The following is a 14,613-nucleotide window of genomic DNA, read 5'->3' on the forward strand; positions in this document are numbered from 1 at the left end:
AATGGAATTGGATAAAATTTTCACACTGTTATCAATCCGGTGTGAGATTATTAATAGTATACAAATAGCGAATAGGCATGAGTGCGATGGTGCGAGATTTCGCATCAGGTGAAAGAAAGATGCTCTATTCAACGAGGCGTGAGCCGAGTTGAATAGAGCGTTTCTTTCTTTCACCGAATGCGAAATCTCGCACCATTGCACGAATGAGAATATTCGCTATTTGTGTTGTACAACGCCTCGGAATTTAGCGAAAATATGAAAAAACAAAGAGTTTATCCCTATAGTAATCTATGAAAAGGGAGCAAAAATACCGAAAGCAGAAAGCAAAATCAAACAAGCGCACATGACCTTGGGCAGCCTTGCGCATTTTAGCCAGCTGGCTTATACGCGTATTGTTCATTTTTACCGAGCGCAATGAATTAAATCGTATTGTGACGTCACCTCCTAAAGCCGTGCAATGGTACATTTTGGACGGTACATTTTGGATGGTACGTCTTTTGTGCAACGGTACGAATGTTTGACATTCAGCCTCCCATTTGCTCGCGTACAACAAGCTAAGTAGGCGTTGTACAATTATAAAGATATACCCGGATTTCTGCAATATTACGTTCATGAAAATGACTGTGTTGAAGCTGTGTGTGTGGACTTTCGGACACTCAAATGCACGCGACTAACCATTATGTAAAATACAAAAGAACAAGTGGGGATATGACATCAGCAGCCCACTTAATGAATATTCATAAAGACATGTCTAGAACTGTTTCACCGGAATAATGCAAATCTTTAAAATTAAATAACTTTGTAATATGTTATCCGATTTTGATCAAATTTTCAGCATTTTGCTCTGTGAATTTTACTCCATTTATTGAGATATAAATATTTCCAGCCTGGACCATGCCTTTAATACCCTAAAGCGCAAATTGGACATAAACCACATATCGCCGTCTAAGCTTGTAAAATAATAACGAGGACCGTGCGCGCGCGCATATTAGGCGTGAACACAGAGGGCGGCAAACATAAATTGTAGAAAGATCATAGAGGTTGAAGAAAGATGGAATTAGAACTAGGGCGCTGGTCTCATTTTTATGAGTAATGTTGTTATTTATTTATTCATTTATTCATTTATTTATTCATTCATTAAAATATTCAAAAATTGAGATTCAGACCTAAAATGGGACACTTTATTCATGTTTTATAAATCATGATTAGGATGAGTATCTTCCTTATTAATAATGCAAGGTGATTGATTGATTGATGGTGATTTTTTACCTGATTGCTAAGAAAGCATGAATGCCTGTAAGCAAGCAACCAGAGGACCGACGGCTTAAGGTCCTCTCCGAAGGACCTGGTAACTGAGGATAAATGCCTTACCAAAGGGCACTAGCGCACCAAATGGGAATCGAACCCGGGTCACCGGAATACGAATCCCCTGCTCTACCGACAGAGCTATCGCGCCTCCTCCAAGGGCGAAGCGCGAGCAGAAAATTGTTGATATTCTGATCTGAAACTGGATAATTTAACCATGTTTTAAATATAGAGCAAGCTGCGTATCTCAATGAACATGCGTGCGCGTGTTTTAGATTTAGACCTAGAATCTGGGCATTCTATATACATTTTTATCATGAAAATCAATAATGCGAGCGCGAAGTTTGTGCTGAAAATATTTGATATTCCGATCTGAAAAGGGTTCAATTTAAGCACTGTGTAAGAAAATTGTAAAGTGGATATGGATCGCACTTAATAAATGATGCGAGCGCGAGCTGATATTTTTATCATTATTATTTTGACCTAGGACTGGAAATTCTAAGAACATTTTGTTATCATATGGAAATTTTCCTAATCCTCTTCCTATGCAAGCCCGATAAAGACTTGTCGATATTCCTTTCTGAGAAAGGGACAATTTAATTATTAGGTATTCATGTAAATGTTATCTTATTTATTAATCTAATAAGCCTAATGAGAGCGCGAAATTTGTTGATATTATGGCCTGAAAACTGAAAATGTTGAGCATTTTTGTAATTATGAACAGGATTCATGGGTTAATGTATTTTTTAAAAATAATGCGAGCGCAAATCGCAAGCCGAAATTTTTGATAAACACTGTCATGAAAATGGGATTTTAATTAGTGTGTTACAGAATTGCTACAAAGGTATAAATTACTCACCAATTAAAAATGCGAGCGCGCAGCGCTAGCTGATGTGTTTTGACAACCAAACATAAAAGGGGATATTTTGAGAACATTATGGAATACACGAAAAGAATGGGCACTTGACAAATCAAATAATGCAATCGCGCAGCGCAAGCTAAGAATGTTGATATTCAAACAATAAAACAGACATTTACAGAGCACTTTTTAAAATCAATTGGTAAATCAAACAAAATAATGAAAGCTCGACGTCCGAGCTGAATTATTTTTTGTATATTGACTTTAAAAAACTTGATAAAAAAACTTGCAATCGGAAATAAAAAGGCACGTGTTGTACCTACGTCTCCTGCAAGATATTGTTCCTGGCCGCTGAGTTTGATTGCTTGCAAGTGGTTTCATTCTAGAATGAACGTGTAAGTCCCTAAAACTCTCGTCTTTTTTGTGGGCAATAATGGGTGCTTCATTGAATACTCATCACATCAATTATTGTTTAGTAAGGTACTCATCTTGTTCATGGTTACAAAAATGCTTGGAATGTCCAGTTTTCAGGTTGGTATATCAATTTTTGGCTCACGTTTTGCGTTTGCACCAATAATAGTTTACTAAGGTACTAATTTAAGATTTGTTCCTTGTTACAAAAAATGCTTAGTATGTCCAGTTTTCAGGTTGGAATATCAAACATTTTCAGCTCGCGCTTCGCGCTTGCAATATTTGATTGGTTAGATATTATCATATTCACGAGTCACTAAATGCGCTCATTAACAGGTTCCTTTTCTGGTCAGTAGGCCTGTATAAAAAAATTCAGCTCGCGCTTCGCGCTCGCTTCAATGATTTAGTGAGATACACTTCTCTTTCATGATAACAAAAACTGCTCGGAATGTCCAAAAGTATGAACTCGCTATTCGCGCTCGCAACATCTCGCAAGGATACCTTCACAACAGTACAGCGCCATAATTGACCAAAATGCGAATTTCACAACTTTAGATTTGCATTTTTTTTTTCAAACCACTCGCTCGCAGAGAAATTAAGCCTAAATATATTCTTATTAATCAGAAATCACTTCAAAAAGGCTTTGCTCAACTTAATTACTACAAAGCACACAACTACTTCATGCAGATGATAATTTCATGGTGCAAATATCCGTTTGCACCAAAATGCCTATTTTGACATGTAAGTGCCCTTTTTTGCTCCCCACCCCCCCCCCCCCCCCCCCAACAAAAATACGTTCCGCCGCCCCCGACACGCAGGACTCCGATTTTTAGGGAGTTTTCAACAATCACAAGTAGAGCAGCATCAGCCGCAACTTTAGTCCCATCCTCCCCTTGGGACCGCCCTTGTTATTGAAGCTATTTATTATTCTCGGTCAAACATTCATTAAAACGCATATGGATTGGATTGGACAACATTCTACATTTTGCTCCTACCGAACACGTTTCTATCTTCTCGCGGAAAATGTTAGAGAACTTCAGCAACTAAATTAGATTGCCATAAACTTGAAGTTATTTGGAACTGCTCATAACTTACAGGATAACATGCCCAACTGCCTAGGTCTTGTCACCAGCTAAAGTATTTTCTTCTGATCGAGCTTTTTATCAGAATGATATGGGTTAATTTGGACACGGTAGTGATCTGCAAACTTGTATACGTCTCCACGGCTTTGAACTTATAACTTCTTTTTACTACATTCGCTCAGTTTTCTTGGAAATTAATCAACAACGAAACGTTATCTTGACTTATATCATGTTCATTGTCAATTTTTGCATATTTGTGGGAAATATTGTTTGAAATATATGTAATGTTTAATGCAAAGTCCGGTTAATCATGGATTGGGTGCACTGGCATTATATTGGCTTAGGGGCACTGCTATTTGTGGAATTCGTGACTGGACTATCATCGGGAAGATCCGAGAGCTTCTTAAACTGTAAGTCACAAAAACTCATAAGATATAGAGACCATAACTTCCCATTGCGATGTTCAAAATAACTTTAATGCTTATCAACCTTGTCATTTTCCAAGTTATACTTACTCATACATATTTTACGATTTATTTACGGATCTAATTTTTTTATCTTTGAGATTTCACTGCCTCCTGTAAATTTCTTCCAAATTGCATTTACCTTTTAAATTTGTTCTTATATGATACATTTACCATTACACATTGAATTTTGCATTTTTGAAATAACTGTAATGTGGATTGCTTTTAACATTTCTAAATATTCTGATATCGTTTTACCTCAGCAATCATTGCTCAGGTAAAATGATATCAGAATATTTAGAAATGTTTAAAGCAATCCACATTACAGTTATTTCAAAAATTATGTAAGATAGATATTTGGTCATAAATTTTCAACTTTTAGAAAACACGGCCAAATCAAATAGAGGGTCGGGTTTGCGAGAGTCTCTTCCCGAAAATCATATACTGTATGTAGTTTTACCAATATCGTGGAGTAATAAGGCAAATTGAGGGGGGGTTGACAATCGTTTACGGTATACGCTGTTTCCGACACATCTAAAGTAAGTGAAGTGAGAGAGAAAGAGAGTGAAAGGGGGAGGGGAAGAATCTTTAAAAAAAACATTGATTTAAGGTGTGAAAAACCATAAATTGACTAGCGTTTCAGGGAAATCCGATAAAATATATATGTATATTGAAAAAATCTGAATAAAAATAATACATTTTAGGGGCGTTTTGGGTGGCACCTTTTTACCCCCCGCCATCAGTACGCTTGATATACAAATATGAAAATTACATTGAGATTCTGGTTCGTTTTTCTTCCCCTTTTAGATGCGAGCTACGACGGTTGCTATAATGCTACGTGCATGGGCCATAGCAAAATGAATTTCACCTTTAATGTGTCACGGAATTCCAGTTACACTCCGGATAATTGCACCGGGTTGTGCTACGATGCCGGGTATCCGTGGGCAGGCATCTTGAGGGAGACGGAGTGTCTATGTCTTTGCCTGAACTGCAACAAAAGTGGACGTGTTCCTAAAGAGTATTGTGGTATACCATGCACCGGTGACATACAACAGTTTTGTGGTGGTCGATACTGGACGTCTATATACCGCAGTTAGGTCCTACCTACATTCATGTTTTTCGTTGCATTTTTGTTGTTGTTGCTTTCAGTAATTTTTAATTGCAATGCACTAAGATAGAAAGGCCAAATTCTTGTGGTGGAGAATTGGATGAATATGGATATTTAAAACAACAACAATGACGACATTCATAATAAGCATAATGATAATATTGATGGTAATGATAATATAATGATGAAGAAAGAAAATAATGATATAGTGAAATATCACATACAATACCGCATAGTATAAAAGGGGGTATGATAATGTAGGAGCACGCAAATATCCAATCATCATTCATGAATCATAAATCATAAATTATGAATCTTCAGAGATATTCAGTCATTGCAGAAAGTCATTATTAAGTTATTTTGTTTGTGTATAGTTTTCTCTTACTATGAAAATTACATTGTATTTTCCATCACTTGTGTTTGTATGTATTTATCTGAAAGCCACTGTGTATGCTTGCATTCATGGACCAGTAGAATAATCTTGAATCTGGAATCCTTAAAAGTATAATTATTGATAAATATAATAATGGTAGCAATGATGATAGTGGTGATAATGATAACGTAATAATGATAGCATAATAATAATAAATGATAACATTTTCTATTATTCATAATAATGATATCAATCATCATCGTCATCTCCATTGTCATCATTCATCATCGTCGTCGCCACAATAATAATCATGATAATCATAATAGCCAATTAGGTGATCTAAGAAAGTACATAAATTATGTTCAATGCTCTCATCATCAATTTTAATTTCATTTTTTTTCCAGTAAACTTCGGCTTTAATCGATCTGCTGATTGCGGTACGTATTTAATTTTGTAGAGATAATAAGGAAGTCTGTTAGAATAATGATTTTTTTTTCTCACAATTATTTTGGGCTAATTATAATTCTTAATATACATACCTGCGGGAATCTTAAAATACTTGAACTAGCTGAATGTTCCAGTCAATAGGGGTTACAATCGCTTTAGTCGTAGATAACTGACGATATTGTTGTGAAGTGAAACCCCCGAATGAAACAGGAAAATTGAAAAACATGTAATGTCAGTTCCAGCCAGCTGAACTGTTAAATCTAGTTTTTATTCATCTATTTTGTTATTTTTAGGTTTCCCCTATAACTGAGGAATTTACAAGTCTGAAAACATCCAAACCTATTTTAAGGAATAAAATTCTTGCCAAGTTCCTATATAAGCCTATCAATTATTATTTGGGGTTACATTTACAAGATTATGTAGGGGCATGTTTTACGCTCATACGTAACTCAAGAAATCAAACACAAAACGACTTTCAACCAGTGAACAGGGGAGCGTTTCATGAAAGGATTTGTCAGACATTTTATCTGACAGGTCTCCATTTATCCGACAGTTACCATAGTGACATTCAAAATCAAGGAAGTTGCCAGATCTGAAAACTTGTCTGACGAAAATAATGCTCCCCAGTGGTTTGCGCTTTATTTTTCTTAGTTGCCTTTAAAGTTTTCTGTGTGGGGTCTGGTCTGTGGATAGGTTGCGCAAACTTGAATGTTGAAAATAGGCGAGCGAGCAAAGTGAGTGAGGTAGACAAATCGCCGTTTTCTCAGTAATAATCCTTGTTGTCATTCAGTTTGATCTTAATTATTTCTAATCAAATTTCGTAAGATTTTTAATTGTTATTTTCTTGTTAATGAATTCTCGCAAAAGGTATGTAGTTTTCAGTTTATATCGTTTACTCTCCATCTTATAATTTGACTTTGTATTCTTGTTAATAGATACACAATCGTTTCATTTCAATTGGAAATTAATTGGAATTGCCACAGGTGGTGCAACAATCATCGTCGTTCTAATCATCGTTATTGTCATGATTGTGGTCCACGGGTAAGTAATAAACCTTTTTTTTTATTGTTAAAGCGGTTACTAGCAACAGCAAGAACAGTTTTAGTAATAGTAGCAACATCAATATTGTAGTATTAGTGTATAGTCATGATATAGCAGCAGCAATAGTTGCGATTTTAGGTGTTTATAGGTAGGTAGGTAGGTAGATTGATAGGAGGTTGTCGTTGTCGTCGTGGTGGTAGAAGTAGTAGTAGTGGTGGTGGTAGTAGTAGAAGTAGTAGTAGTAGTAGTAGTAGTAGTAGTAGTAGTAGTAGTAGTAGTAGAAGAAGAAGTAGTAGTAGTAGTAGTAGTAGTAGTAGTAGTAGTAGTAGTAGTACAAGCTAGTAGTAGTAGTATAGTAGTAGTAGTAGTAGTAGTAGTAGTGGTAGTAGTAGTGGTGGTGGTGGTAGTAGTAGAAGTAGTAGTAGTAGTAGTAGTAGTAGTAGTAGTAGTAGTAGTAGTACTAGTACTAGTAGTACTAGTAGTAGTAGTAGTAGTAGTAGTAGAAGTAGAAGTAGTAGTAGAAGTAGAAGTAGTTCTTAATACTAGTAGTAGTAGTAGTGGTAGTAGTAGTAGTGGTGGTGGTGGTAGTAGTAGAAGTAGTAGTAGTAGTAGTAGTAGTAGTAGTAGTAGTAGTAGTAGTAGTAGTAGTAGTAGTAGTGGTAGTAGTACTAGTAGTAGTAGTAGTAGTAGTAGTAGTAGTAATACTAGTAGTAGTAGTAGTAGTTGTTGTTGCTGTTGTTGTAGTAGTAGTAGTAGTAGTAGTAGTAGTAGTAGTAGTAGTAGTAGTAGTAGTAGTAGTAGTAGTAGTAGAAGTAGAAGTAGTGGTAGAAGTAGAAGTAGTTCTTGTTGTTATGCAGTTACGAGTATTGTTGTAATCGTGTGGTGGTGGTGGTGATCGATTTTGATAGCATGTATACTTTATATCTAAAGTCTGTCATGTGGTAAGAAAGTTAAGCCTGACAACATGCAGGACAATTTACCAAGATATCCACACAATTTATTCATTTAGGCTTTTTCTACATTTCCAACGATTAAAATATGACGTTTGGGTTCGCACATCTTGATATAAAAATGAAAATTAACCATATTTAATGAAAAATTATACGTAAAAAAGATAATACAAACAGATTGGTAATTGGGGAGGCTTCTAAAAACGAAGTCTAGCTTCCTATTGATACATTCTTATAAAATGTATATATAGACCATAAAAACTGCATAATGAACTTCCAAAAATTACAAACTTATGACAATGCCTTTTATACATTTAATACGTCCATGAATCTATGTCTATGATACATATACTGTACATATAGAGAACTGCATTAAAATGTGATCTTAATTTCTCTATTGATACTTAATCGTCCTAATCCATCAGCAGTGACAACTTTAACTGCCTCCTTTTTTAAAGCAAGCTCACGTTCACGTGTTTGATCTTTCCTTGTATTTTCTTTGAAACAAAGGGCCAATCTTCCTGCTAAGTATGCAAATTAATCAAACTTTACAATACAAGAGCACAAAAGCACTCTCGTCTGGTTTCGGAGTCTCCACAATCGTTTTAAATGATGCCCATTAGCTTTTAAATGAATAGATAAATAGGTCTGGGTTGTAGTCGTCTTTTGTTTCTCTGATAACCATTTACACTTCCCTAAGCATCAATCTATTCAGCGTGTCGAAGCTTTGACTGTGGTTATAAAATGAACATATTTATATGTATAAATTCTTTATAGGATCAAATTATTCAATGCGTTGGCAGGATAAGTCCGACAAAATCGGGGTCAATGTATATCTATAGCTCAATTAATATGAAATTTGCATATACATTTAAAGCAACAAATTTGTCAATCTTTATCAATATTTTTTGACCTGACAGTCTCATTGATATTTGTGATTTTAACAGTCTAGTCTTTTTTTAAAAGTGTATCATGTATTTTGTCAGAACGCATTGGTCCTTGATTATCATTATTCAGGAAATAAAAATATATTTCCTTAATTCTAAACGTGTTTCGAAACTCCTGTATGGTTTCATAGCATAAATTGTCAATGTTTACTGTTTAAAGGTCAAGGCCACCCCAGAGAAATGTTGATTTGAATGAATAGAGAAAAATCAAACAAGCATTACGCTGAAAATTTCATCAAAATCAGATGTAAAATAAGAAAGTTATGACATTTTAACGTTTCGCTTATTTTCCACAAAACAGTGATATGCACAACTCGGTGAAATGCAAATGAGACTGTCGATGATGTCCCTCACTCACTTTTTCTCTTGTTTTCTATTGTTTGAATTATACAATATTTTATTTTTTACAGATTTGACAATAAGGACCAACTTGATTGAAAAATATAGTATTAAACAATGCTAATTGCACATGTTCAGGGAGGAATTAATCATTGTTTCACACGACAACAGGGAGAAAATTGGAATATTTCATATTTCACATAATAAAATACAAAAGAAATAGTGAGTGAGTGATGTCATCAGTCTCCTCATTTGCATACCGACAAGGATGTGAATATAACTGTTTTGTGAAATTAAGCGAAACTTTGAAATGTCAAAACTATCTTATTTTACATCCGGTTTTGATGAAATTTTCAGTGTTATGCTTGTTGGATTTTTCTCTTTTTATTCGAATCAACTTTTTGTTGGGGTGGACTTGTCCTTTACAGTTTAAAGGGATGGCATGCAGGGTTTCTTTGCATGCTATGAGATATTCTACGACCCCCCCCCCCCCCCCCCCCCGCTGGTTATGTGATTATTGCTTGTATACGGTGTAGAGTTCAGGGACTCAGCCTAAATCTTGACATTAGGATTGAAAAAAAAATTATTTCAAGTGAGCATGTTGAGTATGCAAGTAACACACACCCGGGCCCCGTCTTACAAAGAGTTGCGATCGATCTGCTCAAGCACAACTATATGGAAATCCGTCATTGTCATAATTTTCGATACAGGACATTTGCAAAATGTCCTGTATTTTTTCAATTCAATTCAGCATTTATTTTCCATTCATTATATAAAAAAGTTTATATCATGATAATGTACAGACAAATAAACAATAGAAATAAAAACTTATCATTAAAACATAAATAAATACAGACGAAAGTGATATAATCAAAGCATTGTTGCCAGATCATTGAAAGAATATAACAAGAGAGGCACACATTAAAATGTTCAAGACAACGATGAATACATGAGCATACATCATCATTTAGAAAACATTTTAAGGAAACATGCATTTTAGATGTTGGCGTTACTGGCTTTCCATAGTTGACTCTTTGAAAGATGGGACCCTCAACACCTGGACAAGTTAGTCATATCTTTATCCACTAACCACGGAGTTAGTTCCAATCTTACTAAACCTGTTTCACGAAGGGCTACCTAACTAGAATACCTTGATATCGATACAATCGGTAAAAAGAGCAGACGAGACGTAGCCTTAGTCACAAAAAAGCATAATTTTCAAAAAGAAAAATTATGACAAAATTGCAAATATTGTGATAAATTGGGAAATACATATTTTCAAAATAATAGCGCAGGTAAATTATGCATCATACATACCTAAACCATGAAGACTGGAGCATTCAATTGCTGAGAAAATTAAATTATGAACAATTCATTTCCTGGCTAAAACTCACTCACTCACTGTGGACGTTGAGATGGGTACCCCCGGAATATCCAATGTTAATAGTTTACGAAAGTAAACCATAACGGATTTCTTTGTAAAATGATGATAATTATACGGTCTTTTACGATTCCAAACATCATCAAAATATAATTTAACAATATCTTTTTAAATCTTTGATACCGAATCATATGATTTGACAAATTGTATCCATAAATTAGAGATATAATTTATCCAGATGTTAATAGGGGTCTGAAAACGACAAATACTAGTCAAGTTATGGATGGCCTGACGTGGTAGAATCTTTATCGATTAAATTATTTTACTATTTCAAAGTGAATGGCTTTGTGGCGTTTTACCAACAGTTTTTATAGTTTCTTTGTATTACAATTATCATTGAATGCATTATCCCACTTGTTTTGTGATGTAATTTCAACCTCTATGATTGATAGGCCTACATAAGATTATAATTTTCGAATTTCCAGGCACTTTTGCATGTCATAGTCTACCCACGCGATATCACTATACGTCATCAAGAATGATGTTATGACAGGTTCGGAGGTGTCATAAATATTTAGTGAGGTTGTTGTACCCAAACTTGGTAAGAGGGCTTCGTGAAATGGTTAGCGGACAAGTTGCTCACTATCTCCGATTTAGTCAAGAAGTTAGACTTGTGACGGTGTTGAGAAACGGGCCCCTGGACCCGGTATATAGCGATTAATCGCTAAATGAAACGACATATCAAGATCATCGTTTCATTCGAATTTTGCTCAGTAGACTGACGAGGAACCAATCAGATTTGTTCCTTCAAAGTAGCGCTCAATTTCTAACCTTTGTGTTACGCGTGGCCCTGAATTAAAGATTGTCCATTCTTGCATCAATTAATGTATAAATTGAATATCATTCAATAGATGCACCTCTTCAGGAGAGACGAGTAGGAGAGTCAGACGTAAAACACGACGACCTTACTCCGATTATATTTTCATGATCCGGCGGCGTCCCAGCTCTGAACGGAAACCGAAGCAGAGTCGTGTTCCTAAACGCAACCTCGCCGCAGCTACCGCCGCCGACGTACCACCATTACCACGACGCAATCCCGTCAAAATAAATACCCGACCACCGTTAGCGGTGCCCGGTTCAGTGGTGTACCATGAAATATGCGAGAACGGGGAAGAAGAAACCACAACTTTATAAGACAGAAAACGAGGTGTTCTTGCCACTATTCCAGCTTGCAATGTTGATGACAACGTTGACAGTGGTGGTACCGATGGTGTTATGGTGATTTTTATTCGTTAACCCGACTGCTTAGAACATGAAGAAAGCATGTCATCATGATCATGTTGTGACGAGTTCTCCCCCGGGGACCTTGGTCCCGTTTCATCAAGACTTGTACAATGACAAATTAATACACAATTTCTGTACCAAATGAACTATTAGCCAATAAAATTGAAGGATTTCAGTAGCTTTAGATGTTATTGTAAATATGTTATTATAACAAGTTTTTTTTTTATGAAACAAGCCCCTGATAGTGAAGATAAATGCCTACCAAAACGGTTTAAGAGCGCACCGAGTTTGTTCAAACTACCAAATGAACCGCTGTGCCTCAATATAGGCCTATGTCATTGATGCTGAAGAAGAAAAAAAAACGAAATTTAAGGGGTTGTTATATAATGGGCATATATAGGAAGAAATTTCTAGTGAATTTGATGATGAAGGTGTATAGACACGCACGACAGTATTTACACTTTTGTGATTAGCATGATATGAGAACTTATTCTCACAAGGCCTCTGTGCTTTTCTTCTCAAGTTCTCTTTCATTCAATTATGATATTTAATCAAGGCAATGTTTTGTTTATTCATGAAATGATTTACTTTGTATTATTGTATGTATTTCTAATTTGTTTGCATTGTACATATGTTTTTTTAACCTATTTGAATTTGAATGAATAAAGAATTGAATTGAATTGAATTGAATTGAAATGAAAAAAATTGAAAAATGATTAGAGGGCGGAATCTTTGGGCTTCTTCAAGGTTTCTCGAGAGGAGTATGCAGATGGCGCACTATACACTATAGGCCTACACTAAGAAATGGGGGTTCAAATTTGAACCCTAGGGGTGGGGGGTTGGTACAATAGCAGCGGCCCAAGGGGTGCTAATGAGTGTAATTATGCTCATTAATTTTGTGAGTTTTTAAGGATGCAATTAGCGATATTATGCACCTGCAGAGATGAACCATATAAGGAATGAGCAATTAATCAACCTTAGAAGGTGAAAAGGTTGCACTTTTTATGGTGCTAGGTGCAAAATTATATAAAAGGTGCATTTGTACCTTTTTTCCTAAATGCACTAAAGGAGTAAGATTACACCCAAAAGGGATATACCAGTGTTTTATTTAGGGTGTAACATTTTCTTACGATGTATATAAAAATGTGATTTGCTCTTTTGATCATGTTTGTAATTCAAATTCTCTAAAAACTAGAAAGTGAACTGTAACACTTTCATGTATGTTACAAGTGACATGCATGTGGTTGTAATTGTGTGTAATTGTGATTTTATAATTATGTATATATACTTGTATAATTCTAATTTGGTGTAAATACGTTTATTGTCGGATTATTGCGGCAGAATATATATATCAATTACGGATCATTGCAATTATGTGTCCTTTGAAATGAAAGTTCACCCATCCCCAAAGCTGGTTTGATAGGAACACACAGATCAAAAGATTTTTTTTCACAATCTTGCATAAAGCTAGTGCCTTCCATGACTCTTTCTTTGTATCAACCATACTCGCCTGGAATAAACTCCCTGCAGACATAGTTAACTCATTATCTTTGGACTCCTTCAAAAGTAAATTAAATATCAATTAATACTTCGAGCCACTATAGCGTGCTCTCCAAGTTAGCGTATTTTGCTAACTGAACGATAAAGATACAAATTAGACAGAGAAAAAAGAAAGAAGAGAAAAGAATATACCATGCTCTCCTCTGTGATCAAATTATGTTTATGTGTACATGACTTTGTGTATGAAAACCATATCCTACATAATGTATTTTAAAAACGGGGCTGATCCACTATAGTCACAACCAGTGGGGGATAAAGTATTGGCCAGTTGTGGGGGCACATAAAATTGCTCCCACTTCCCCCCCCCCACCGAATTCTGTGACAAGCAAAAAAAAAAGAAAGAAAGAAAGCGGTGTGTCGCAAATCGCAGCCGTCCTCCCGTGCATCGATTTGTAACAGGCAAAAAAAGCCAGTGTTCACACTATTTACGCCCTTCCTCTTGAGGCCATGGGTGAACCCCGAGCCCCTGCCCCGAAACAAAATAATGATACTCTTATATTGTCTCTTTCCGAAATACTTTTTTATCCAAGCGTAGGAGCCCCCCGCCCCCCCCCCCACCGAATTCTGTGACAAGCAAAAAAAAAGAAAGAAAGAAAGCGGTGTGTCGCAAATCGCAGCCGTCCTCCCGTGCATCGATTTGGAACAGGCAAAATAAGCCAGTGTTCACACTATTTACGCCCTTCCTCTTGAGGCCATGGGTGAACCCCTAGCCCCCGCCCCGAAACAAAATAATGATACTCTTATATTGTCTCTTTCCGAAATACTTTTTTATCCAAGCGTAGGAGCCCCCCCCCCCCCCCGACTGAATTTATCATTGGTCATTACGTCAGGTATACCCCCCCCCCCATAAAAACGATAAATTGACGCCAATTCGTCTACTGCCAACTCGTCCACTCACCACATTGTCTACTTTCATGTCATTCCGTCCATTAACATTTCGTCTAACAACCATTTGGTCCAATATCCATTTGGTCCAATCATCACTTCGTCTAACCACCATCTCGTCTATGACCATTTCGTCTCATAACCAGTAGGTCTGATAGCCATTTAAATTCCATTCTT

The 14,613-nt window shown here is 36.0% G+C and overlaps 1 protein-coding gene across 1 annotated transcript; it reads left to right on the plus strand.

Moving 5' to 3' along the window:
• Positions 1-3,550: 3,550 nt before the first annotated feature.
• LOC135157193 (uncharacterized) lies at positions 3,551-13,878 on the plus strand. Its single transcript, XM_064112071.1, has 5 exons — positions 3,551-4,067; positions 4,929-5,213; positions 6,007-6,039; positions 6,985-7,090; positions 11,619-13,878. Exons 1-5 carry the CDS (start codon positions 3,968-3,970, stop codon positions 11,899-11,901), a joined length of 807 nt encoding a protein of 268 aa, XP_063968141.1. The 5' UTR covers positions 3,551-3,967; the 3' UTR covers positions 11,902-13,878.
• The last annotated feature ends 735 nt before the right edge of the window (positions 13,879-14,613 follow it).

The sequence above is a fragment of the Lytechinus pictus genome, chromosome 17, assembly GCF_037042905.1.
Source record: "Lytechinus pictus isolate F3 Inbred chromosome 17, Lp3.0, whole genome shotgun sequence".
Lineage (NCBI taxonomy): Eukaryota > Metazoa > Echinodermata > Echinoidea > Temnopleuroida > Toxopneustidae > Lytechinus > Lytechinus pictus.